The 23,669-nt window shown below is 41.6% G+C and overlaps 1 protein-coding gene across 19 annotated transcripts in view; it reads left to right on the top strand.

Moving 5' to 3' along the window:
- The window catches only part of LOC310888960 (vasculin-like), a 59,781-nt gene that overhangs the window by 18,712 nt on the left and 17,400 nt on the right, over positions 1 to 23,669 (top strand). For 8 of the 19 annotated variants that reach the window (XM_083852656.1, XM_083852655.1, XM_083852654.1 and 5 more), the window contains 4 exons: positions 9,777 to 9,902; positions 16,035 to 16,158; positions 21,716 to 21,900; positions 23,481 to 23,621. In XM_083852656.1, coding sequence (XP_083708782.1) covers positions 9,840 to 9,902; positions 16,035 to 16,158; positions 21,716 to 21,900; positions 23,481 to 23,621 — 513 coding nt within the window. In that variant the 5' untranslated portion in view covers positions 9,777 to 9,839. The other 11 variants (XM_083852660.1, XM_083852658.1, XM_083852650.1 and 8 more) reach the window with 8 other exon arrangements.

Genomic DNA, 23,669 nt, shown 5'->3' with positions numbered 1-23,669 from the left:
GCAGAAAGAACCTGGGGAAACTCGAGGTCGACCCCTGGGGTTTTGGAGTCAGGGATACAGAGGATCTGAAGCCCGCTATACTCCAACTGAAAAGGAGATATTGGCAGCATATGAAGGAGTTCGATCTGCTTTGGAAGTGGTCGGTACTGAAGCACAGCTCCTCCTGGCACCCCGACTGCCGGTACTAGGCTGGATGTTCAAAGGAAGGGTCCCCTCTACACATCATGCAACTGATGCTACATGGAGCAAGTGGGTTGCACTGATTACTCAGCGGGCTCGAATAGGAAACCCCAGTCGCCCAGGAATCATGGAGGTGATTATGGACTGGCCAGAAGGCAAATACTTTGGGATATCATCAGAGGAGGAGGTGGTCCGTGCTGAAGAAGCCCCACTGTACAACAAGCTACCGGAAAATGAGCAGAAATATGCCTTGTTCACTGATGGGTCCTGTCGTATTGTGGGAAAGCATCGGAGATGGAAAGCTGCTGTATGGAGTCCTACACGACGAGTTGCAGAAGCTGCTGAGGGAGAAGGTGAATCGAGTCAGTTTGCAGAAGTGAAAGCCATCCAGCTGGCTTTAGATATTGCTGAACGAGAAAAGTGTCCAGTTCTCTATCTCTATACTGATTCATGGATGGTAGCAAATGCCCTGTGGGGGTGGTTGCAGCAATGGAAGCAGAGCAACTGGCAGCGCAGGGGCAAACCCATCTGGGCTGCTGCACTGTGGCAAGATGTTACTGCCCAGGTGGAGAACCTGGTTGTAAAGGTATGCCATGTAGATGCTCTAATGTGCCCAAGAATCGGGCTACTGAAGAACATCGAAACAACCAGCAGGTGGATCAGGCTGCTAAGATTGAAGTGTCTCAGGTGGACCTGGACTGGCAACATAAAGGTGAATTATTTATAGCTCGATGGGCCCATGACACCTCAGGCCATCAAGGCAGGGATGCAACATACAGATGGGCTCGGGATCGATGGGCGAACCTGACCATGCATGCTATTGCACAAGTTATTCATGACTGTGAAACGTGCTGCGATCAAGCAAGCCAAGCGGTTAAAGCATCTTTGGTATGGGGGAGGAAGGGGGAGGTCTGATGTGTACCTCAAGGGGTTCTGATGTTGGTTGAGAATAGCCCATGAGTTGAATTGTATTATGTTAATTATTACATAATGCTGTATGTCATCACTACCGTGATTGCTACATGTCAGTGTCCCATTATCGGCGTGGCTGTTACTGTGATACCATTAATGATGAATGAATTTTGATAGAATTGGACAAGCACAGCAGCGTGATGGAACCAGAACGAGCTTCAGCATGCAATGATCCACCATCCAACATCACACACCATCTTTTCTGCCCTGCAAGACTGCTGGGATAGATGGAGCCCAAAGTCAGTCACAGACTCCACAACGTCAGTGGACGTTTTATATACATATATGAAGGTGGTGACTAATTGGAATGTATTGGGAAGTGTGGGACCTAAGCATGACATAAATGGTATGGAATAAGGGGTGGATATTGTCCTGGTTTTGGCTAGGGTAGAGTTAATTTTCCTCCTAGTAGCTGGTATGGTGCTGTGTTTGGTATTTAGGATGAGAAGAGTGCTGATAACATGCTGATGTTTTAATTGTTGCAGAGCAGTGTTTACACCAAGCCAAGGACTTTTCGGCTTCTCGCTCTGTCCTGCCAGCGAGCAGGCTGGGGGTGCAGCAGGAGCTGGGACGGGACAGACCCAGGACAGCTGACCCAAACTGGCCAAAGGGGTATTCCATACCATCTGACATCATGCTGAACAATTAATATGGGGGGGCTGGCCGGGGTGGGGAGGGATGGATCTGCTGCTTGGGGACAGGCGGGTGGTGAGCAATTGCATTGTGCATCACTTGTTCTATACACATTAGCAGTATAGTAGTACTGTTGTTATTATTTTCCTGTCTTTTCTGTCCTAATAAACTGTCTTTATCTCATCCCATAAGCTTTCACTTCTTTTTTGTGATTCTCTCCCCTGCCCCATAAGGGGGTGGGGGGAGGGTGAGTGAACAGCTGTGTGGTGCTTAGCTGCTGGCTGGGTTAAAACACAACAGAGAGTGATTACTTAAATTATTTACTCAAAAATCATTTTATTCTGAACTTCAGTATCCTTTGTTTTCTTGAAATTTTTGAAGGCCAGGTTGGAGACATTTTATAAAGATTATTATTTTTTTCACTGTTAGCAGATGCAGTTCTGGACATTATATTATTTTCTAATACATGGAGCAAGTCAGAGTACATCATAAGGAAGAGGCTCTTCACTGAGAGGGTGGTCGCACACTGGAACAGGCTCCCCTGGGAAGTAGTCACTGCACCAAGCCTTTTGGAGTTTAAGAAGCGTTTGGACTGTGCACTCAGTCACATGGTCTAAAATTTGGGGTAGACCTGTGTGGTGCCAGGAGTTGGACTCGATGATCCTTATGGGTCCCTTCCAACTCGGGATATCCTATGATTCTATAGATGTTACTACCTCTGACTGTAAAATCCCTGGCTGCTCTGTAACAAGTCTTGTATGTGTCTGCACTGTAATCTATTTTTAAAGTGTTGTGTGGAGATATGAGCTCTGCTAACAGGTGCTTGCTAGGTTCTGCACTATGCTTACCCTATAATGGTCTTACACTTCCTGGTTAGAAGTTGCTGCAATATATTGCCAGTTTGCCTGCTTATTTAATGGTTGTGATTTAACCTGTCAGACAGTTAAATACTACACGCTTGTTTGCTTGCCACCACCCCCAAGTGGGATGGGGGAGAAAATTGAAAAGTGCAAGAACTCATGAGTTGATGAGATAAGGATAGCTTAATAATAATGGGGGGGGGGGGGGGGGGAATAAACCAAGTGATGCACAATGCAATTGCCCAGGCAGCCCCCGAGCAACAGTCCCCTCAGTTTTTATTGTTCTGTGTGACATCCTATGGTACGGACTATCTTTTTGGGTCAGCTGTCCTGGTTCTGTCCCCTCCCAGCTTCTTGTGTACCCTTAGCCTCCTTGCTGGCAGGACAGCATGAGAAGCTTGAAAAGTCCTTGATTTAGTGTAAGCACTGCTCTGCAACAGCTAAAGCAGTGTGTCACCTGCATTATTTTTCTCCTAAGTCCCACACACAGCACTGTACCAGCTACTAGGAGGAAAACTAACTCTATCCCAGCCAAAACCAGGGCATTATTGAAATCCTTCAGGAGTGAAGGAGGGTGAAATCTGTAACTGACAGTTCTGGTGGCAGGAGTCCTTTTTCCTTTTTCCTCCTGGTGAATGTGGGGGGTGGTAAGATTTTTATATATTCAAGAAAATGCAGAAGTCTTATTAAAAAGCCACCTAGCGTTTTCAGAACGGAGGAAAAAGAGGAAAATTTTCGGGGGGGGGGGGGGGGGGAGGGGGCTGTAGTCTCATGGTCACTGCCTAAGCGAAAAACTGACAATTACCATGTTATATTTGTGTGCATGTATTTGTGTAGTTAAACAGTTTCATGTATAACAATTCTTAATTTCTGGCATTTAAGCATAATAGGAATTGACAGGTTTGAATATTTGAAGTCTTAAAGTTGTTCCAGAATCCTGTTCTTCTGATCTTCAAAACTCCATTTCCAACTGGTATTTTTTTTTTTTGTCCTTTTGTGGTGTTTTGGATTAAAACACCTCTTTTCTCAGTGGACTTTACTCCTTCAGATGTTTATGACCAATGTTTAAATATATCTTAGTTCCTCATTTTGTGAGGCAAAGCAAGCAGAGAAGTTTTCTTAGAGGCTTCTTTTGTCCATGATGACTGAAGTAGTTTGCTATTGCCCTTGGAAAAATTTTGAATTTATGATGTTATTCCAGATGTGGCCTTACTTGTATCTTGTTTTGTGATGATATAAAAAAGAATATGTTCAGGGAAGAATGACTATGCTGTTTAAGATTTGTTTTTTTTTTTTTTCTTTTCATTTAATTTGGTAAGCTGAAGCTAAAGATAGTTGTTTTAGTTTCATCTTTTTGTTTTTTTTTTTTGGTAATGTGGAGTTCTGGGAGTTGACTCTAGATGATGTTTTTTCTTAACCTTTTCACAGAAGTCTTGACTTCTGATTCACGCAGTTGCTTTCAGTTTCCCTTTTCTCAACACGTTGCTACTCTTTCTACTACTCTTTCTAAAACAGAGGCAATATATTAAGCTTTCCTGAATACTGTTGTGCTAAGACAACTATGTTTTAAAAGTGTCTCCAGCTACTTTAAAACTGATGAAAAATACTTTGTCACAAAAGGACCCTATCAACTCCATCATAAAAAAGAAAAACAAACTGACCTTTTTGATTGTTTGATTATACGGTGTAGTGTTCTCGTTTCAGCTGTTAATGTGGCTCAAAGTGGGTGGCTTATCTTTACGAGATCAAATCTCTTCACTGTACATCGTTTGGAACTAGTTGTTCATTTTTACTTGGTATTCACTGCCTTATTGATGTTCAGACCTCACAAAACAATAGAATTAAATTTTCAGTAATTAAATACTGGAATAATTGTTGCATGTTACCTGAAACAAAATTCTTTACAGACTTCTTAGATGACCCTCAAGAAACAAAACTGAATTAATTCTTTCCTTGCTGCAGTCTATTCTGCTATCCACGTGCATAGCAAAACATACATTTTGTGAAGATTTTAATCTAAATCTATACCAATGGAAGGCTTTTTTTATGAAGTCGCTATGCAGAACTTGAATCAGACATCAGAAACTATTGCTACCGTGAGACTTAATCAGACTTCTAAAAATATTCAGGAAACTGAAATGCATTTGAATGTTAATGGTAAGAGGATAGCAATATTTCAGTGTCTTTTTCTTGCCTTTTTAGAATTTTACAGCTCTGTTTCAGTGATGGACAACCTAAGCCAAGTTAGCTTTCAGGATACTTTTACTAAAGGCAGGTATGTTTTGAGTTTGTGCTTCTAAGGAACGATGAGTTCACTGTGACAAATTTTGGGCTTAATTTTTTGTTACCAAGAGAGCTTCTGAAAGCAGTAGAATCACCGTATTCAGATCTATGGAGCTTACCTCAATACGTTTCTGATAGTCGTTTTTTAATGTTGGGTGTACAACAACTGTTTTATCATGGAATCATAGAATGGTTTAGGTTGGAAGGGACCTTAAAGATCATATAGTTTCACACACACACACCCCCCCCCCCCCCAGATGGGCAGGGACGCCTTCTACCACCTTCCACGAGACCGGGTTGCTCAAAGCCCCATCTAACCTGGCCTTGAACACTTCTAGGGATGGGGCATCCACAACTTCTCTGGGCAACCTGTTCCAGTGCCTCACCACCCTCTGAGTGAAGAATTTCTTCCTAATATCTAATCTAAATCTACCCTCTTAGTTTAAAGCCATTACTCCTTGTCCTATCGCTACGTTCCCTGACAAAGAGTCCCTCCCCAGCTTTCCTGTAGGCCCCCTTTAGGTACTGGAAGGCTGCAATGAGATCTTCCTGGAGCTTTCTCTTCTCCAGGCTGAACCACCCCAACTCTCTCAGCCTGTCTTTCTAGGAGAGGTGCTCTCTGGTCATCATTTATCAATGTTAATGAACAGTGGTTGATCTGATGTATGGTGTGTATATAAGAGAAGGCTTGCTAGGAGACAAGTTCTTCATGGTCTGTCATTATAACTAAATCACTCTTGTTAATGCTTGTATGGGTGCATACTACTTATTTTCATTCTATTCAAATACCTAAGGTGTGAATTTTTAGTTAAATGTGGGACAGTCCTATATTTCTCAAAGGCGGAAATGTTCTTCTAAAATGAATTGCTTATCGGTGCTACTTATTTGCCTTAGGCTCATGAGTCTTTGCAAAGGTAACTGTTTGATGTCAAGCTGGAAGGATATATCAAGTGAACTAAATAGGTCTCTTCAGTATTTTTATTAACATCTGCAATAATGAAATAGAGCATACTTATTAAATATGTAGGTAGTACAAATCTGAATAGAGGTTGCAGTTGCTTTGGGGGATACAGAATGCAGAAATGTCTCTGACTGCTGGGGATAGATGAAGTAATGGACTTGAATAGCAGGGGAAAAAACAAAAATTGTCAGATCTTGTAGAAGAAATCTTTGAAACGATGTAAGAGCAATTCAGTGCTGGAACGTGTTGCAGAAGAAAGTGGTAGTCTAACTTGTTGGTGTAACTTAATTTGAACTCAACCAAAAATCAAACTGATGTTTGGCAACCAAACTGATTGTAAATGGTTTAGGCATAGCAAATCTTGCCTGAGGTGACAGTAGTCTTGCTGGCCTTCCGTTCTTACTTTGTGATCTGTTTTCAGTTTGCCAAAAATAACTTCCTGGGGATGAAGAGTACTCTAGTGTTGATACTTGCAATGAAGCAGAGCTCGTACTTGTAATGAAGACGTTTTCTGTATTAAAATACATTCTAAGGCAAGCTTGTTGGCAACATCGGAAAGGTAGCAACTAGGAATATTTATGGAGCCTGGTAAAACATGGGGTTGGTAACTTAAAGCTGGATAGGCTGTATATTCTAAAATGTGGTTTAAAGAAAAGCTAACCGATCAGGTGGATGATTAGTTGCGTGGCACTAGCCACGCTCAGGGTTTTGGGTTCTACAATCTCAGGTGCACTTTTGACCAGCCATGTTGGCACTGGATGGTGCGCACTTGACCAGGTGGTGCAAGAGCATTCTGCGTAGCAAGTTGGCAGGATTTATTATCAGAGCTTTGAACTAGATTTAGCGGAGGAAGGAATGTACCTCTGACAGAAAAGAACTAGGGACTGCTGAAACTTTAGGAAGCAACAGGGGAAATAGTTGTGAATTGTCACAAAGGAAGGAGGAATTGTCACAAATAGGAGGGCTCCTATAAAAAGGTGATGCGGCTGATAGCCCAGCTGAAGTGCCTCTACGCCAATGCGTGCAGCATGGGAAACAGGAGGAGTTGGAAACCATAGTGCAATTAGAGAACTATGGCCTAATTACCACAGAAATGTGGTGAGATGAATCACACAGCTGGAACACTGGAATTGAGGGCTGCAAGCTTTACAGAAGAGAGACAGGGAAGGAGGGGAGGGGGTGTGGCCCTCTGCTAAGAAATGGATAGATTGCAAAGAGCTGCTTCTGAGAAACAGTCACAGACAGGTTGAGAGCTTATGGGTAAAAGTTAAGGAGCAGACCAATAAAGGACACCTTGTGGTTGGGGTCTACTACAAGCTGCCTTGTCAAGGGGAGTCTGTTGATGAGGCCTTCCTACTTCAGCTACAAGAAGCATTGTGCTTGCAGGCTCTCATCCTGATGGGGGATTTCAAATGCCTGAATGTCTGCTGGGAAAGCCACACAGCAGGCTGTAAGCAATCCAGGAGACTCTTGGAGTGCATCACAGATAACTTCCTGGTCCAGGTATTAGACAAACCAACCAGAGGAGAAGCGTTACTGGACCTGGCGCTCACCAATGCGAAAGAGCTCATTAACGAGGTTGAGACTGGAGGCAGTCTGGGCTGCAGTGACCATGCCCTAGTTGAGTTTGTGATCTCGAGGAATATGGGCTTGGCAAAGAGCAAAGTCAGGACCCTGAACTTCCGAAGAGCAAATTTCAAGCTATTTAAAGACCTGGTGGATGAGATACCCTGGAACACTGTCCTTAGCTCTGTTCAGCTCCTTTGTCCCTGGCAACTCTTTAAGGATGTTTTCCTTAGAGTGCAAGAACTCTCCATCCCCCTGTGTAAGACAGAAAGCAAGCAGGGAGGGCAGGAAACTGGGATGGCTGTGCAAGGACCTGCTGGTCAAACTGAGGTGCAAGAAGGAAATGCACAGGCAGTGGAAGCAGGGGCATGTGGCATGGGAAGAGTACAGGGATGCTGCCTAGATGTGCAGGGATGGGATCAGGAAAGCTAAAATGAAAGAAAAAACAAGCAAACAAACAAAAAAACAGCTTTAGTATGACCTCATGGCAAAAAAAAGAAGCAGCAACTTGACTAAGTAGTGCAGTTTAATACTTACAAATTTGTTAAACTTCTTTTTAGTTGTTGAAATTTCTCTTGCTGGAAGTCTGCAGTAGCCCACTTCAGGCCAAAATGCAATGATAATTATCAGTTATCTAGTTCAGATTCCACAGTGCTTGTTAAAACTTATCAAATTACAGCAGTTTTAGATTGGAGTGACCCACATCTGTGTTCACTAACAGATTTGCACTCTGTTGTGCATAGACATGGAATACATGTTTATTTGCTTTTCCCTATAACATGCACTTGGATGTTAATTGCGTTTTCACTACCTGAATTTCTAATAATGTGTACATCATACTTAAATATTTTTGAGTCTGTGGTGGTTTTACCGTGCTAGGCAGCTGAACACCACAACCGCTCTCTCCCTCACCCTCCTTAGATGAGGAGGGGAAGAAGTAAAGGAAAGAACAACTCACGGGTTGAGGTAAGGATGATTTAAATAAAGGAAAACAAATAATTATTAAGGAAAGATTATTATTAATTAAACAATTTAACTAAACAATTAACAATTTAACTAAAGGGGAAAAAGGAAAGGGGAAAAGGGAGGGGGAAAGGGAAAACCAAGCGAAACAAGCAAAGGCTATGTGGAAGTGCAGAGGAAAGAAATTACTCTCTACTTCCCACAAATGAGCGATGCTTGACCACGTCCTTGAAGCAGGGCCTCAACGCACGTAGCCGGTGTTCGGGAGGAGGACAGACGTTTTCACAACGAGAGCCCACCCCTCCCCTCTTCCTCCTTTTTCCACCTTTTATTGCTGAGTGTGACATCATATGGTATGGAATATCCCTTTGGTTGGTTTAGGTCAGCTGCCCTGGTGATGTTTGTTTCTCACTTCTTTGCCCACCCCCTAGGGGGGTTAGAGAGAGTCCTGATGCTGTGCCAGCACTGCTCAGCAGCAGACACAGCACTGGTGTGATACCACTGCTGTTTTAGCTACGAGTGCAGAGCACAGCACTGTATGGGCTGCTGCAAGGAAAGTTAACATCCCAGCCCGACCCAGTACAGAGTCATTGATAATTTTGCTGTATCTAGCCGTAGAGCATGATTCAGATACCCTTATAATTCAGGTAGTATTTCATCCATTTCTTTCCTTTCAGTGCTATAGTTCAGCTTTAAGCAATAGTTTATATTACCTTGCATTCTCTTGTTTACTGAGAAATGTTTCTCTGCCTGTGGGGAGAACAAGGGGTAGAAAAAGTACTCTCGGGTTTTGCCTTAAGCCATTACCTTCTCTTGCCCATTTTCGAACTAGTGAATTTTACTGGATTTTGGCAGTATTTCTGGATATTCAGGCTCTGTTTCCATTCAATCTAGAGGAAAATACGGGGTTCTTGGCATCTAGTTTTCTCATGAAGAATCTTAATGTGGCCTCTGAGATTAACTTTCAGGGGCTAATTTGGGAAACCAGCTTCTTCTAAGAAGCTAGTGAAATAGCTTCTATAATCCATTCTAGACAGTATCAGAAAATATTTCAAGGAGATAATTTTGCCACAGCTTTCTGATCAGACCTCACGCAAGGTGCTTCATCCAGTTTGTAAGAGGAAATAAAGGAATGAATGTTAGTTCTAATTTTATGATCTTTGTGAAATATTTGATTAGTGTGACACTTTGGTAATAAAAGGACAAATGTGACGCTGTAATGAGATAAGGCTAGCTAGATTACAAATCATATCTGTTTGAGACAACAATACCAGACAACAGAAGGGAGGTAGTGATTATACCACAAGTATAATGTTCTTGAAATGAGTACTTTTTAGATGTTTATCTTGTTTTTCCAGTTACAGGGACTTGCCATGAGGTGCTGAAGCCTTGTCTCATTGATTCAGAGAGACTGGACCTAAATGGCGCAGCATGACTTTGCTCCAGCCTGGCTTAATTTTCCTACTCCACCATCATCAACAAAGGTATGTTTTTGCTGTTCTGATCAGGCAGCTTCAATATTACAGAAGTCTAAATGTCATAACGTCAATCATAATAAAAATAATAATAAAACATAATAAATATGGGAAGGGTGATAACGGATGATATATATCAAGTCTTGCTGTCATGATTTAAATACTTGAACCTTGGTTCTCAAGCTCATATCTCTAGTAGGGGGTTTCTGCTTGAGCACCTGAGTTCAAGGAAAGAAGAATGTGGACACATTTCTAGAGCTGCTGTTAGATTAAAATTTCCTTCATCAGTAGCTTAAAATGAATTATTGTATTGCTGGAAAAACTGAGAGGCATGTGCTTGATGTTCTTGCTTCTGATTTTGCTTTGTCCTATATGTTTTAGAGAACGTTTTTTCTTATTCCATCATCAAAGTGATTAAAAAAAATGCTTTTGAAAATAGACCTTCTGAAATGTCTCATCAGTTACTGGGGGTAGTGTGTGGTGCTTTCAAATAGTTGTGCACCCTCACTGTTGGCTGTTCCATCTAGACTACAATTACTTCATTTATGAAATGGAAAAGTTAGCTTGAGAACAAGAAATAGCGGTCCCTAGAATACTTGGAAAACAAGGAAAGTCTTGAAAGTCTTGAATATGTTTCTTGTATAAATGTGTGTTTTTTGTTTTTTTTTTTTTATCCTGGCATATCCTTCTACTCTTTCCTAATTTGTGTGACTGCAGAAGCAGAGGCAGCACTGGATATTTCAGACTCCTATTATCTGTTTTATTTTTCTATTTGTAGACCTGCCTTCTTTCCTTCTTTGTTCTAATCTTTTTGAATGCAATATCTGTATCTACAGCTATGAGAGTGGTATTGCCTTGCTTTAATGTATTTAAGTTTCTTGCTGTCTTCATGTCCATGGAAAATATTTAGCCTTTATAAACTTTGGAAATGAGCTTGTGCTATTGTTCAATGCATAGTCAGCAGTCAGTATTAGTTGACTCCACTGCTTTACTTATGTATCTACACACACATGCATGCATGCACTTTTTTATTCAGGTCATTGAATGTTTTTATTGCTCTATTTATCTTCTATGCTGAACTAGCTAGCTTGTTTATTGTAGTCTATCAGCAACTGTCAGTTGCTATTACGGGAATGTTAGGCTCATCTGTTCCTGAGAGCTGTATATTTTTGATCTGCTTGATTTCTGAGAGATTCAACTCCTTGATCTGCCTTTTCCAATTTAATACACTTTCAATAGGAAAAGTAATTAGAGCTTAATTTAATATAGTGTCCCAATTATAAAACAATTTTTCTCCATGTGTTTCATGAATCTGCTGGAAGGGACTTACCTGCATACTTAAAATGCCAGTACAGCATGATAAAAGTAAGTTCCAGCATTGCCCAAGTACTATTCAAATATATCTGAGGTGTGAGGTTTTTTGTTGCCTCCTTCCTGAATTGTGCAAAGCTTCATTGCAAACATCTGTCTTCCATGAATCTTTACCTGAAGGAGTTTAGATAAACTTTCATTTCTTCCAAAAGCTTTGTAGTTGTATGCTTTCTCCGTTATAGTCCTTGTGCTTCGTTGTCTGTATTGCAGCTTATTTCCTTGCGTTACCTCTTCCTTTAGCGATGAGCATTTTGCGATACACAGCCCGTTTGGATATTAAGCGCTTAGTCTTTTTGGTCCTACCCATGTGTAGTAATTCCTAATTTACATCATAAGGCTTGTTCTGTCATTCCTTCACGAGAAAGATCTCAAATGTTGTGGCCCCCTGCGTGCCCCCCCCCCCCAACACTTCCTAGAATAGGTGTTTGTTTCTGCTTCCCATATCTGAACAAGGCAGCTGAAGAAAAGAGCAGATAAGAGGGATGGAGATGAAGAAAGAAGGGAAGGCATCTCATGTTTCATGCAGAATGGGGCTGGGATGAAGCTGTGGTATCAACAACATCTGGATTGGAAAAGGAGAAACTGAACTCTGACCTGTTTCCCTGAAGAGGCACTTTTATTAACTGTATCTTCAGGAGTTTGGTTCCCTCTCAGTGCTGCGTAGCTGAGGCTTTCCCTCATGTAGGTAAAGGTTAGTATTAGAAAAACCTGATACAAGGAATCTGGGAATGTGAATGAACTCTCATAATGTGACTGAAATGAATTACATCTTGATTAAAATCCAATTCACCTATTGCTCCTGGTTTCCTTTTAAGGTTAAGCTTTTGATATATAAGTGATAGGGAGGTGATATAAAGCTGGGTAGCCACTGCTGAGCAGCTTTAGTTCAGGTCTGGAACTATGTTGTGGTTTAACCCAGCAGGCAGTTAAGTACCACACACAGCTGTTTCCCCCCCAGTGGGATGGGGGAGAGAATCAGGAAGAAAAAGTAAAAGCTCATGGGTTGAGATACAGTTTAATAGGACAGGAAAGGAAGAGAGAACTGAAGTTCAACAAGGCCAAGTGCCGGGTCCTGCACCTGGGGCACAACAACCCCAAGCAGAGCTACAGGCTGGGATATGAGTGGCTGGAAAGCTGCCTGGCAGAGAAGGACCTGGGAGTAGTGGTTGATAGTTGGCTGACTATGAGCCAGCAGTGTGCCCAGGTGGCCAAGAAGGCCAAACGGCATCCTGGCTTGTATAAGAAACAGTGTGGCCAGCAGGACTAGGGAAGTGATTGTGCCCCTGTACTCGGCTCTGGTGAGGCCGCACCTTGAGTACTGTGTTCAGTTTTGGGCCCCTCGCTACAGGAAGGACATGGAGGTGCTCGAGCGAGTCCAGAGAAGGGCAACAAAGCTGGTGAGGGGTCTGGAGAACAAGTCTTATGAGGAGCGGCTGAGGGAGGTGGGGTTGTTTAGCTTGGAGAAGAGGAGGCTCAGGGGCGACCTTATCGCGCTCTAGAGGTACCTTAAAGGAGGCTGTAGCGAGGTGGGGATTGGTCTATTCTCCCACGTGCCCGGTGACAGGACGAGGGGAATGGGCTAAAGTTGCGCCAGGGGAGGTTTAGGTTGGATATTAGGAAAAACTTCTTTAATGAAAGGGTTGTTAGGCATTGGAATGGGCTGCCCAGGGAAGTGGTTGAGTCACCATCCCTGGAGGTCTTTAAAAGACGTTTAGATGTAGAGCTTAGTGCTATGGTTTAGTGGAGGACTTGTTAGTGTTAGGTCAGAGGTTGGACTAGGTGATCTTGGAGGTATCTTCCAACCTAAATGATTCTGTGAAATATTGTTAATTGAATGTACAAAGCAAGTGATGCACAATGCAATTGCTCACCACCCGTTCAACCACCAGCCCATCCCTGAGCAGCGGTCACCCCACCCCAGCCAACTCCCCCATATTAATTGTTCAGCATGATATCCTATGGTAAAGACCATCCTTCTGGGCGGTTTGGGTCAGCTGTCCTGGTTCTGTCCCCTCACAGCTCCTGCTGCACCCCCAGTCTCCTCGCTGGCAGGGCAGTATGAGAATCTGAAAAGTCCTTGGCTTAGTGTAAGCACTGCTCTGTAACAACTAAAACATCAGCATTATTTTTCTCCTAAATCCAAAACAGAGCCCCATACCAGCTACTAGGAGGAAAATTAACTCTATCCTAGCCAAAACCAGCACAAACTAATATTTGCTTCAATACAGTACTCTAGTTGAGCAGATGTGAATAGCTGAGCCATCTTTGGATATGGACAAAACTTTTTTGGGAAGGATTTTTATAAATTGTACATGGGCAATACAGACTGTTAAACTCAATAGTTTTTGCAAGGTTACTGTTAATTCATGTTAAGCGATAAGATTTCAGAAATCTCTTTTGCTTTGTTTCTTGGCTGGCTGAAACAAATCAGATAATTTCTCAACTTCTAGAAATTGCCAATAGATTTCCTGTGGATTATAAAGCTTACTGTTGTCTTTGCAACAAGAGGCTTGACTGATACCTCCATCATGTGGGGAAAATGCAAATGGGATGATCTTTGCATATCACTTAGCAAGTTTAGATGCTTTATATTGAGTACAACTCAAAACACTAGATGTGAAATGCTGACAGTTATACTTTGCGAAAGTGTGATTGTTCTTCAAGGTTATACCAAAAATGAAATTCTAAAAGCAGTATTATTTGGTTGTCGTGTGTAAATGAACAGGTGAAGCAATCTTCTAAAACTCAATTTATAATCAGCAAATCTGGACCTTTCTTAATTTTTTAGTGGCTTATTCAAAGCTTGTTTATAAGGAATTAATATTGAGGTTCCTTATGATAATTTAACTACTTAAATCTTAAGTTTCTTATGGTTTTCTCTTTTTTTCCTCTCTCTAGGTTTGCAAGGAAATAATTCATTTCCCAGATCTCAGATTGAGAGGGAAATCCGTTTTCATGTGACTTATGTACAGTTTGGAAATGCATGCTTTGTATTTTGAACATATCTAGTGCTTTTGTGAGTTTGAATTTTAAGCACTGGATTTTTGAACAGCACTTGAGCATGACAGGTCTTTATCTCAACCCATGAGTTTTTACCTTCCCCCCTCCCCCCCCCTCATGATTAATGAAGAATGAATCTTGATGGAACCAGAGAAGTGCAGTGGTGATGTTACCAGAACTGGCTTTAGCATGCAACAATCCAAAACTACATAGCATCTCTACTGTCCAGAAGGACCATTATGATGGAGGGAGCCTAAAATCAATCCCACTGTGGGTCCGTGGGGCGTGTAAGCGAATGGCTGGCTTAAATTGCAACAGAAGGGTAGCCAGAACTTACAAAAGTTTTCTAAGGATTCTTTGGGGGTAGCAGCTCATTACTGAGGTCTAGATTAAGACAGAATGCAAATGTGTTTTTATTTTTTTTAATTTTTATTTATTTATTTATTTATTTATTTTATCCTAGTCTTGCTGCTATCAGAATAGAGTGTTTTGCCTTTTCTGTCTCAACTCAGAATGTGTAAGAATAGCAACTGGTATATTGTGGATCATGATTTGTTATGTGTTTACAAGTATTATGTGAATAAGCCATTACTGCTGTCTTTTAGGGGGTAGACTGAGGAGTGGGAGGGGGAGGGTTTTTCTCAGGAGTAAGCTTCAGGCAGCAAAATCAATACTTTTGTGTAGTGAAGCTAATACTCCCAAGAACTGCTAAACTTATTTTGCTCACGTAGTACATTTTTCACATAGCTACAAAAGCAAAAATGCCCAGCTATTATGGCACTGGGGAATGTTTGATTTCTTGCACATGTGCAATACAGTGGGCTCAGTGCACAGTAAGTCTGGTGCTGGAGGGAAGGGGAAACTTTTTGCTGTTGTTGGGAGATGTGTGGCACGTAGAACAGTAAGACAGCATTATTTTTGCAGAAAGAAAAGTTATTCTTGAATTTTTAAGGTGTAGTAGCGAAAGAAATGCTATAGTGTTAAAATAGTAAAGGCAGATAGACATAATAGGGAAGACAGCTTCTGTAAGATGTGATACTTTTTGATTTAATCCCCTTAGGTATGAGTTCTAGTGAGGATGTATTTTGATTTGAGTGCTATTCTCAGCATAAGGTTTTAACTTATGCAGTATTTCCTACTGGTATATTAAAGATTTACTTTAAAATGTCTATAATCCCTACTTATAAGCTGATAATTTGAAGTATATTTGTGAATCTATACTTTTGACTGTTTTGTTTGTATTTCATAACTAGTTGTGTTTGCCTTATTAAAATTTAATTACAAGGCTAATATAATAAACTGGATCTTTTGGGTACTGCTGCATGTGATCAAAGCAACTCCTTGTTTTCTGTGCAATGCATGTGTGGTCTCTGACAACCCAAACTAAGATCCCAGATTTTGAAATATCCTGCCTTCCAAATTATGTTCTCGTGTCCTTTCTTACCTTTTTTTTCCCCCTCTGCTGCAACACGTGACACTTGTCTTCATTCTGCTGCCAAACCAGAATAAACACTTGATTTTTTTACCCTGTGTCGCAAGCATGGTCCTCAACACTGTTTCGGTGTCCTGGAGTGGAAGATACAGCTTCCACTTCTGCTGGCATGAAAGGTGATGAACAAACATGTGCATACCTGAGAGTTACTGTATTGTCTGCCAAAGTCCTTTTAAAAATGGTTTGAATATACCACGAGTAATGCATGTTACAGTTCTGATAATTCAGTTTTGTTATTAATCAGATATCTCGGGTCTACTACTTTTGCTCCTTTACAGTCATCACTGAACTTTGAGAGACATTCTGAAAACTTTTTGTGGGCAGAGAATCGTTATGAAGTAAATCGCAGAAGACGCAACTCCTCAGATGGGCTTGATTCTAACGTTGGACGACATTATAGAGGTATAATTTAGCTTTCATGGAATGTTTTTACATCATTGATGTGTAGCACTCTGGCTAGGAAAAAAATATATGATGATAATAGTTGTCCTATGCTAAATGTTGTGTTCTGTAGTAACATTAGAGGTGATGGAAAGATGGATCATCTGGGAGAGAATGTGATGAGTAAGGGTTAGTCAGAGTAATGCGATTCCAGGTGTATTTCTATCTTAACTCGTTCTAATTCTTAATTTTCTAGCTAATGACATATAAATGAGTAGTCAGGAAAAGGGGTTGAGTAGTCTTAATGTTGGACTACAATCCTCTTTCTCTAGAACTGTTTTATGAGATTCTTCCCTACTGCTTATATGAATAAGTCCACTATGCTATCACATCCCAGAGTATGGGGCTGCTTGCTTGACTCCTCTAACAATTTTGCAAAAGTAGACTGTTCTTCCAAAACTGGTTGTTATTACATTTCTTTAAAACTTAAAAATCTAAGGGCATTTTGGAAGAAAAGAGAAGAATGGTTGGCGTTCACAAGGCAGAAATGGTACAGAAAATATAAACTATCGTGGGGGATACCATGGCGGAGGTTCCCGTGCTCATACCAGCACTTCCCACTGTGGAAAAAGCCAAGGCCTGCATGAAAACAATGTACCTGATAATGAAACTGGGAAAAAGGAAGACAAGGAAGTACCTAAACAGTTTGAGGCTGAGGATTTTGTAAGTTAATTGTAATTATAATAAACAAGATTCTATTGTTTCTGCAAGTTCCATTTTGTCCATTACAAGCTACTTCATGAGATTTCACCAGTTACAGGTTATCGTGTAAGGGATCGCCCTTCCCATAGGTAAGGGGGTGTTAGTCATTTGTCCGCTAACTTGTTTCTCTTTTCATCTCCATTTTTATCACTGTATATTTATTACTGTCAATTAAATGTTTAAGTGAAACTACAGTTGGGTTCCAAGTTGATTTTTTATAGTATTTTTGCCACAGTAAACTGCGGCACGTGTAATTGTGTAGAATTCAATACATACCTCACTGGAAATTTGAAGTACTAACAAAGTTATTCTGCCGCTGGTCCTTTGAGGTTTCATGTTTCAACCTACAATTTTAGGATATAAGAGGAAGGATAAACTTCCTCTTTGAAGAACCATACATCACTTTTTTTTGGTTTGTTTTTGGCTTTCTTCAGATAGTTTATATAATGGTATTGACTGCTGCTTGATATCACAGTATCACAGAATTGTAGGGGTTGGAAGGGACCTCGAGAGATCATTGGGTCCAACCCCCCTGCCAAAGCAGGTTCCCTAGAGCAGGTTGCCCAGGTAGGCGTCCAGACGTGTCTTGAATATCTCCAGAGAAGGAGACTCCACAACCTCCCTGGGCAGCCTGTTTCAGTGCTCCATCACCCTCACTGTGAATAAGTTCTTTCGCATGTTGGTGTGGAAATTCCTGTGATCCATTTTGTGGCCATTGCCCCTTCTCCTGTCCCCACAAACCACTGAAAAGAGGTTGGCCAAATCCCTTTGTCTCCCACACTTCAGGTATTTATAAACATTAATGAGGTCCCACTCAGTCTTTTTTTCTCAAGGCTGAGCAGACCCAGGTCTCAGTCTTTCCTCATAGGGGAGGTGCTCCAGGCCCCGTATCATCTTTGTGGCCCTCCGCTGGACTCTTCCCAGGAGATCCCTGTCATTTTTGTAGTGGGGAGCCCAGAATTGGACACAGCACTCCAGGTGAGGCCTGACCAGGGCAGAGTAGAGGGGGAGGATCACCTCCCTTGACCTGCTGGCCGAGCTCCTTTTAATGCACGCCAGGATCCCATTGGCCTTCTTGGCCACCAGGGCACACTGCTGGCTCATGGTCAACCTGTCATCCACCAGGACCCCCAGGTCCTTCTCCTCAGAGCTCCTCTCCAGCAGGTCATCCCCCAGCCTGTACTGATACATGCGGTTGTTCCTTCCCAGGTGCAGGACTCTACACTTGCTCTTGTTAAACCTCATTTGGTTTCTTCCTGCCCAGCTCTCCAGCCTGTCCAGGTCTCGCTGAATGGCAGCACAGCCTTCTGGTGTGTCGGCCACTCCTCCCAGCTTTGTATCATCAGTGTACTTGCTGAGGGCAGACACTATTCCTTTATCAAGGTCGTCGATGAAGTTGTTGAACAAGACCGGACCCAGCACCGACCCCTGGGGAACACCGCTAGTCACAGGGACATCCAGGACCTCTCCAGATGACCATGACTGCTGATAGATGATGGAAAGCGGCCCAGCAGTCACATCTGCCAACTCCCTCAGCACCCTTGGGTGGATCCCATCTGGCCCCATGGACTTGTTGCAGTCCACGTTGTGGTGGTTTTACCGTGCTAGGCAGCTGAACACCACAACCGCTTTCTCACTCCCCCTCCTTAGATGAGGAGGGGAAGAAGTAAAGGGAAGAACAACTCACGGGTTGAGTTAAGGATGATTTAATTAAAGGGAAGAAAAAAATAATTATTAAGATTATTATTAATTAAACAATTTAACTAAATTAACAATTTAACTAAAGGGGAAAAAAAGGAAAGGGGAAGAGGGAGGGGGAAAGGAAAAAACAAAACAAGTAAAGGCTATGTGGAAGTGCAGAGGAAAGAAATTACTCTCTACTTCCCACAAATGAGCGATGCTTGACTACGTCCTTGAAGCAGGGCCTCAACGCACGTAGCCGGTGTTCAGGAGGAGGACAGACGTTTTCACGAGAGCCCACCCCTCCCCTCTTCCTCCTTTTTCCACCTTTTATTGCTGAGTGTGACATCATATGGTATGGAATATCCCTTTGGTTGGTTTAGGTCAGCTGCCCTGGTGATGTTTCTTTTCTCACATCTTTGCCCACCCCTAGGGGGGTTAGAGAGAGTCCTGATGCTGTGCCAGCACTGCTCAGCAGCAGACACAGCACTGGTGTGATACCAGTGCTGTTCTAGCTCCAAGTGCAGAGCACAGCACTGTATGGGCTGCTGCAGGGAAAGTTAACATCCCAGCCTGACTCAGTACACACGTGGAGCAGCAGGTCTCTGTTTCCACCTGAACTGTGGGGGGTTTCTTCTGCTCCCTGTCCCAGACTTCCAGGTCAGGAGGCTGAGTACTTGGAGGATAACTGGTCTGGCTAGTAAAGGCAGATGTAAAGAAGGCATTAAGAACCTCAGCCTTTACGTTATCCTCGGTAGTCATGTTCCCCCTGTGTCCAGTAAAAGATGGAGATTCTCCTTGGTCCTCCTCTTGCCTTTAATATATTTGTAAAAACATTTTATGTTTTCCTTAACCAGGTGCCAGGTTGAGCTCATGCTGGGCTTTAGCTTTTCAGATTTTTTCTCTGCATATGCTGGCAACTTCCTTGTACTCTCCCCGAGCTGCCTGTCTCTTCTTTCACCGGACGTAACCTCTCTTTTTCTCCCAGATACTCAGCAGAAGTTCCCTCTTCAGCCTTGCTGGTCTTCCCCACCGGCTCATCTTACAGCACATGGGAACAGCCTGCTCCTGCACCTTTAAGACTTCCTTCTTGAGGAGCGTCCAGCCTTCCTGGACCCCTCTGCCCTTCAGGACTGACTCCCAAGGGACCCTCCCTACCAGTGTCCTGAACAGTTCAAAGTCTGCCCTCTGGAAGTCCAAGGTAGCAGTTTTACTGCCTTGACCCCCCCTCCTGACTTCACCAAGAATAGAGAACTCTACCATTTCGTGATCACTCTGCCTAAGAGAACTCCCGACCACCACATTTCCTACCAGTCCTTCTCTGTTCATGACCAGCAGATCTAGCAGGGGACCCCCCAGTAGGCTCACTAACCAGCTGAGTCAGGAAGCTGTCTTCCATGCACTCCAGAAACCTCCTTGATGGTTTCCTCTGGGCTGTGTTGTATTTCCAGCATATGTCCAGGAAGTTAAAGTCCCCTGTGAGAGCGAGTGCTGGTGATTTCATGACTTCCACCAGCTGCTTGTAGAGTGCCTCAGAATTTACTCAGAATGAGGGCCAATTTAAATAACATGAAAGCTACTATTTAAACTGTTACTAGTACTGAGATCTGAATCTTGTTGCTCATTTTAAGCGGTACTTTAATTTGCTGACTCTTATTCTCATACTTCCCCAGCACATCTTGTGCTGTTAGGTATTTATTTAGAAGGGGGTGGCCTACGTCTAGTTTTACAAAATCGCTAAGAACTTTTGCAGTAGTCTAAAAAATTGGAATACTTTCCATTCTTGTGTATTTAGTAGCTTTAATGTGAAAGTCAAGAAATATTTAACTTTCAATAAAAGTGTAACAATAGCTAATTTTATTTCTATAGCAACTTGAGTGTTTTATCACGTTTGAAGCACTCTGGCTGCTGCATGATGTGGCTCAGGTTGATCTGATTCTTGATTCCAGGCTTTTTAGGTATTGCTTCACAAGCAAAGGAAAGAACAGTTCTGTTAGTTAAATAGGTTCTGTAAACTACAGTACAGTGGCTTGTTACAGCTTACAGTGTGATATCTTTATTATAGCTTGGCTCTTGCAAATCTCATTTTGTAGTTGAAAAACTGAAATTAAGGCTCTTTATTCCCTATCAAAGGAAATGCAATGTTCAAGAATGTTGCCATTCCCTTTAAATGCTTGTTTTTAAAAAAAGGATACTTTTAGATTACATTTTATCTTGTGTACCTGGGATGAGAGCATGCTTGTATTATGAAAATTCATTTCATAACTTTGTACTTATTTGTCATTTAACTTTATCACAAGTGTAACATTTACCTGCTAAACAAAACTAAAGCAATTTATGCTTTTAAGATAGTTTTCTTTTTTAAATGTAGGATATGGTGACTCTGACCATGAATTAGAAACACTTGCAGGGAGAGAAGATAATCTTGGAAAAGGTTGTTGATGCAAGATTGGAGTGCATGTGCAAAAACAGTTTTTCCCACTTTTTGGAAATTTTAAACTATTTTTAATAGCTGCTCTTGAAAACTGTCAAATGTCAGTTATTTAGTGAGTATGACAGCTGGCTGTATGTTTCTAATTAGTGCTGTCTTGAACCTGGAAAAGGTGTAGGGTTCAGATGTTCTGTTATAGACATCTTAGGCATGGAGATAGAAAATGGTCATTGCCATAATCTGGAATAGTATGCATCACTTCTGATAAGAAGTGATGTTTATAAAGAACTTTATGGAACATTGACTCTAAAGTGAGCTGTTAATTATTATGAGTAATAATTCTTTAGTAACCTTTAAAGGAAATATGAAAGCCGTAATATCTTTTGAAGATAACCATTAACAACTAATAGCATTTGGTGTTTAGGTTTGCAAACAAGAGCTGTATAGCTAGTTCTTTGACTAAAGAATATCTTTCTGAAAGTAAAATTCCTGCAGTGCCAAGTAAAATATTTTACAAACAATGGTTGTAGAAAGTGGACCAGAACCTTTTTTTATCCAGTTTTGAACAGTGTGTTATTTGTGAAACCTAACTCTGGACTAAGTTTTTGCTTTATGCCTGTTTGTTCTGGACCATATGGCTGTCCAGTAACCTATGAAGTAGAAACTTAAGACTATATACATATGCACACGTTTTTCTTTTTCCAGAGTATCCTTTGAATCCTAAATCTAGATCTCCAAGAATGCTGGTCATTAAAAAGGGCAGTACAAAAGAACTGCAAATATCTGGATTCCCTCTAGTAGGAAGTCTTCATTCACAGCCAGTAAAAAATGGAACTGGCACAAGTGTTTATAAAGGAGTAGTCCCTAAACCTGCCACTCCACCCGCAAAGGTGAGTTTTGGATACCGGTGGCATGAATAACAAGCCGGGGTGGGAGTGGGGGGAGCTCTAATTCTGAATGTGCTCATTTCACCCCTGAGAATTCTGTTCCTAGAGTATGCTTTCAAGTCTTGCATACCTCAAGTGCCACACGCCCCAAAGTTGACTGGAAACACTTTCTCATTTTTCTTTTTAAATTATACTATAACTGAAACTTCCTTTATTTCTTATTTACCTTTTTTTTGAGAAGTGCAAGAAGCATCCAAGTGAGAGTGAAAAGGATGTTTTTAATTTACGGAATAGTAATGCTTTTTCTGTATATGTTTTTAACAGAAAAAGAGATACCAAGTTGAGAGCTATAGTTGGCATAACAACACCTTCAGAATTTATTCCAATTATTGATATAGACGATGTTGCAACCTCTTAGTGCCATTTTGGTCCTTCTCCATATGCAACTTTCCATGTTCATCTTTTGATTTTTGTTTCAGGAATTTTTCATGTGCTCCTAAGAGCACCTGATAGAGCTGTTTATAACTCTAGAACTTAAAGTATTGAAAACATTATCATAGAATCCTAGAATACACTGAGTTGGAAGGGACCCACAAGGATCATAGAGTCCAACTCCTGGCTCCATACAGTACCACCCCAGAATGAAACCGTATGTCTGAGAGCATTGTCCAAATGCTTCTTGAACTTGGCAGGCTTGGTTCCCCTCTAGACCCTTCACCATCTTTGTAGCCCTCCTTTGGACATTCACTTATAGTTTTATGTCTGTCTTATATTGTGGTGCCCGAAACTGCACATAGTACTCGAGGTGAGGCTGCACCAGTGCAGAGTAGAGCGGGACAGTTACTTCTCTGGACTGGCTAGCAATGTTGTGCTTGAACTCCAGGGTACAGTTGGCCCTTCTGGCTGCCAGGGCACACTGTTGACTCATTCACTTGCCATTGACCAAACCCCCCACTTTTCTTTCTGTGGGGCTGCTCTCCAGCTTTTTATCCCCTAGTCTGTCCACATATCCAGGGCTGCCCTATCCCAGGTGCGGAATCTGACACTTGCTCTTTTTAAAATTCTATTGGTTGGTGATTGCCCAGCCATCTAATTTGTCAAGATCTCTCTGCAAGGCCTCTCTACCCTTGAGGGAGTCAACAGCTCCTCCCAATTTAGTGTTGTCTGCAAACTTGTATAGTATGCATTGGAGTCCTATGTCCATGTTATTTATGAAAACATTAAAGAGAACTGGCCCCAAAATGGAACTCTGGGGGAACCCCACCAGTGACTGGCTGCCAGCCTGATCTAATCCCATTTACTATATAACCCTTTTATAATTATTTTCAGCTGTTAAAGACTCATATTTTAGTTCTTAATACATGACATATGATGATCTTAATCGTTCTTAAATTTAGCTCTTTATATAAAAAGTGTAAGCTATTTATGAAAGGATTAATTGCTCATAAACAGTTGGTCCTACAGAAAACAGGTGTTTGGACTAAATTATGGTTGTTGTTATGATTTGCTTTTCCTTAATCAGTTTTCTAAAGATGCCTGAAAATAATTCTATTGTAGTTGATGATTCTTTAATTTTTGTTTAGACTACGCCGTGGAAAAGCCAAGCAAAAGAAAATAAAACTGGGATTCCATTTCCTCATGAATCTGCATATGGTATTGGCAATTTCAGTCCTTTCAAATCAAACACCAAGGCATTTCCTGTACCACAGAATTCAGTGAAAGAGGTAAAATAATGCTTGTAGTTCTAATCAAATATATCAATTTTTTGATTT

Source organism: Anser anser, assembly GCF_964211835.1.
Source record: "Anser anser genome assembly, contig: SUPER_W_unloc_8, whole genome shotgun sequence".
In the NCBI taxonomy this organism is placed as follows: domain Eukaryota; kingdom Metazoa; phylum Chordata; class Aves; order Anseriformes; family Anatidae; genus Anser; species Anser anser.
This window is presented reverse-complemented; position numbering and strand designations above follow the sequence as displayed.